Raw genomic sequence first — 4,150 nt, forward strand, 5'->3', positions numbered from 1 at the left:
AAAAGTGATATTCAAAAATTCGCGTTAACTTTGGTTGATTTGGTTATTACAGAATCCGAACCGAATTTACATGGTTATTACCGAAACCAAACTGTATTTTTATACGAAACCATATTTACCGAAGTATTGAAATTGTATTTACCGAAAAACCGTATTTACTGAACCGAATTAACCATATTAACCGAACGCATAGCCGGAGCTGCACCACACTCACGACGGTGCTGATCTGAGTTCGATATTTTCTTTGCACTCATGGGGGTAATCTTCGTAGCTGCCGAAAAAATCTTCTACCTTGTAAACCATTGGATCACTTTGTATTGGTAGTACATATTCTAGAAGTAGTAGTGTTAAGTGACCAATAGATTAACGAGAGTCAATTTCAGATCAGTTATTCCTTGCATTTGTTTTGCCGACTTGACAAACCCAAGCGGAGGGAGTACCTTATTTGTGTGGCGAAAAAAGATAACAACTAGAATATGGGAACACTAGCAAACTTTTCAATACGCAACCCTTTCTTGACCGTTGAGACAACAAAGGTTATCCATAATAAAAGTATCATAAGTAGTATCATACATTTCATGATAAAAAACTAATACGACACATCACTTTATGAAAGAACGAGGTTTTAGTGGTTTTATTCAGAGGCTGGGGAATGCTCTTTCGGAAAAAATGTAGGCATGAACAGGAAAGGCCATGGGTGTTCAAAAGTTTTCCCAGAGACTACTCTACTAGTGGCTGAAAGTTTGGCAAAAGACTATTTATAAGCAAGAACACGATTCACTAATATAAGTAAGAATAACCTCAACTTTTTGGAATGTCTGTTTGAGTTAGCCACCCAAAAGGTGAGACTCTAATATTGCAAAACACGTTTGTGGACTGCCACACACTTGCGAAGCAGACCGTTGAACAGATGAATTGTGGTCCTCCTATAGTGCAAAAATATCAAGAGGATATAAGAACAAAACATGAGAATCATTGACCATGTTCTATAGCGAGGAGTGCTGGCAGAAACAGATCGACACTGATGAGGCGGTGGAAAAGGGATCCAAGAAGTCAGCCACCACGACAAGGGAGCAACAGATGCAACAGCAGAAGAACGCGCACAGAGAACCCGTCTAAGCTTGCTAGAAGCATCAATCAATCCGATGGCTTACATGTAAAATCCTACTAGCATTTAAACTATTCAGAATTGTGCGGCAGGCATGACGCCTCTCAAGATTGTGGTGTGTGGCCTCTAGCTTCTTTAGTGGTTATTTGTGTGATCCAAACCTTCCGCCCCTGCAAGCGCCCCCGTGGAGAACCCTAGCTGCGGCGAGGTGGTTCTAATGTCTTCCTCCACAGTGACGCAAAACTCAAGGTGATCCCTCCGTGCTACCAGAGCAGATCAGCGGGAAGCTGGAGAGAGGTGGTGCGACCACTCTTATGCCCCTTCTCTCCATTGCCCCCTTTTTTTTGCTCACGATGATGAGTGGATCTTGGCTTGGTAGATAGTCTTGCAGTCTGTCCTTGGAAGAAAAAAGGAAATTCTGAAAGTGAAAGTGATGTAGAAGGACATGTGTTCGTTGGCTATCTGGAACATTTTCACCATTTGTAATGCAAGTGACATCACTTTTATGTCTCTTCGATGGTTAATCTTTAGCATGATCCTAGAATCTAATCAGCTAGAGTCATGAAATTTCAAAGTATTTGAGGCAAACAAACGACAAACACGGTAAACTTTACATGATGACAAAGAACACACGCCATAGAATGTAATCAAAGTATCGGAAGTCAGCGCGGCAGGGCGCGCATGGACCATCTAGTATCCTCCCAGCTATGGCTAGGAAATGTGATCAGATACCCAAACAAATTACAAAGCCTTAAGAAAGCAAACACCAGCATACTTCCATTGGCCCAGTACCTCTCCAAAGAAAGAAGGATGCACACAGCCCATTAGCCCAATGCCCCTCCTACTACTTCTCATTCTCCTTTTTTTCCTGAGACTTTCCCATTTGTGAGCTTGCAAGCTAAAACTGGATGCGAAATATTTCTATAAAGTTTCTTTTAATAATAATAACGCAAGACATAATGATTTTTTTACGCACGTTTAATTTTCTGACCATTAGATGTAATTGGAGATGCATAAGCCTAAACTGATGAGGGGGACCAAATCTTGACTTCCCATTTGAAAAACAAATGGTGCCGGTATGGTGCACCCAAAATAGTAAAAATGATGGGGAAGATTCTTGGGATCCCAGCAGAGCCCCTCCCCAACGGCACTGAAAACTTGAGAGCTGTGAAGAGTGGTAAGAAAAAGAAAACGATCTAATAGTGGTTGCGCTTAGATCCCCAGGTAGAAGTAGCATATTGTTTTCAACTTAATTTCATTCCCTTGACATGAGCAGAAACACTAGCAGGGATAAGAGGGGGGAGGGAGGCCAACTAATCGAGTCAACGTGCCTTGGCTTGCCAACATTTCTTCTTCCCCATTTACTTACTTACCAATTGCGTGGCATGCTTTACGCCCATCCCCCTCATTAATACCTTGCCTTTTAAGCACTCTTTCCTTCCTCGCAATTCCGAACTTTACACTTCTATACCTGTCTATCTCTCCCCTTGGGTCGACTGATCGATCTCCTCATTCTCTCTTGTTCCGGTGTCCATCTTCGTCTCCAAAGCAAGGAGCATGCCTCTATGTCCACGGAGAGGTAGGAGACCCTTGCCTCAGAGGAAGATTCTGATAGTTCTTATTCTTTTTCGTTTGATGGCTGTACTTTGTTTTCTCTATGTTTGTTTTAAAGATCTCTTAAAAAATCTATAGATGTGATCTTTGATTTTCCACTCTTTTTTCGACACCGCTTTGATTGATCATCTAAAAGTTCTGCTTAAAGGTTTATGGACCTTTTCTGTTCTTGCGATTACCATTTTACCACTTCAGTTTGCATCCTGCCTTTTAAGATTCCCCCTACTTAATTTCCATGGCAAAGGGCCCTAACCTTTGGTCTTCCACCACCACCAGGGAGAGACTCGATGAGATCGGCAAGAAGATCAAGCGAGAGCCGGACGCCGCCTCCGCCGCCGCGGGCGTCGTAGTGGCCGTCGCGTCACCGACTGATCACCAAGCCCCCCGCCGCGTAAACCTAGGCCTTGGCGGCGCAACGAACACGGCGACCCCGTGCGCCGCGTGCAAGCTCCTCCGCCGCCGCTGCGCCCACGAGTGCCCCTTCGCCCCCTACTTCTCCCCGCACGATCCCCACAAGTTCGCCGCCGTCCACAAGGTTTTCGGCGCCAGCAACGTCTCCAAGATGCTCCTCGTACGTACCACCAAACATTTTTTAATTAGCACATATTTCTTTTCTAACTTCTACCGTGTGGTGTAACGTGCTTCGTTCAGGAGGTGCCCGAGGCGGAGAGAGCCAACGCGGCGAGCAGCCTGGTGTACGAGGCGAACCTGCGGTTGCGCGACCCGGTGCACGGCTGCAGGGGCGCCATCTCCATGTTGGAGCAGCAGGTGAACGCGCTGGAGGCCGAGCTCGAGGCCGTCAGGGCCGAGATCTTCAAGCATAGGTACCGGCAGGCCAGCGTCGCCGGCGCGGCCGGTCTCATGATCGAGGACGTCCATACCACCGCGGCCGGTGACTTCATGGCTCCTGCCACGCAAGTGGTACATGCCTCTGACGTGGTGTCGGTGGCGGAGGCCGGCCAAGAAGTGGCTGGAATGCCATCGACGTCCACCACGGTGTATGCTCCCGGACAACCGTCGAGTACTGACTACAGCTCCCTCAACACAAGTGAGCATGATGCATACTTTGGTTGAAATGCATGGATTTATTTGCCTTTTGGTGATTGATCGAGATCGCAATTAATTAATTAACTCATGGAATAAACTGTGTGCAAGTGTAACTCTATATACATGTTTCTTCTCTAGAAATAGATATAGCTGATGTGGATATATATCTTGGTTGAGGAAAAGATTATTTTATTGTATGTGTTCGTCGTGATTGCTTTTTTAACTTTAATCAATTGGTGGATCTTTATTTATAAGCATAGATTTCATACTTTAATTGACAACTAGTATTGGCTAGCTTAGAATTTTGCAAATGAAAACAAAATAATCGACAATATTTCATCTCTTCTTTTGTCATAATACTTGGGAAGCATTGTGAGTGAA

General features: G+C 44.9%; 1 protein-coding gene across 1 annotated transcript; it reads left to right on the forward strand.

Moving 5' to 3' along the window:
* The first annotated feature begins 2,212 nt into the window (after positions 1-2,212).
* On the forward strand, positions 2,213-3,796 carry LOC124662995 (LOB domain-containing protein 15-like). The gene is made up of 3 exons (XM_047200762.1): positions 2,213-2,285; positions 2,938-3,293; positions 3,374-3,796. Exons 1-3 carry the CDS (start codon positions 2,213-2,215, stop codon positions 3,794-3,796), a joined length of 852 nt encoding a protein of 283 aa, XP_047056718.1.
* Positions 3,797-4,150: the final 354 nt, after the last annotated feature.

Source organism: Lolium rigidum, chromosome 6 (assembly GCF_022539505.1).
Source record: "Lolium rigidum isolate FL_2022 chromosome 6, APGP_CSIRO_Lrig_0.1, whole genome shotgun sequence".
NCBI classification, from domain to species: domain Eukaryota; kingdom Viridiplantae; phylum Streptophyta; class Magnoliopsida; order Poales; family Poaceae; genus Lolium; species Lolium rigidum.

Excerpts from the sequence above, each read along its gene's own strand:
- LOC124662995 (XM_047200762.1), top strand. The coding sequence starts at position 2,213 with ATGGGGAAGATTCTTGGGATCCCAGCAGAGCCCCTCCCCAACGGCACT. Across the intron at positions 2,286-2,937 it reads CTTGAGAGCTGTGAAGAGTG|ATTCCCCCTACTTAATTTCC; the intron begins GTAAGAAAAAGA and ends CTGCCTTTTAAG. Across the intron at positions 3,294-3,373 it reads ACGTCTCCAAGATGCTCCTC|GAGGTGCCCGAGGCGGAGAG; the intron begins GTACGTACCACC and ends TGCTTCGTTCAG.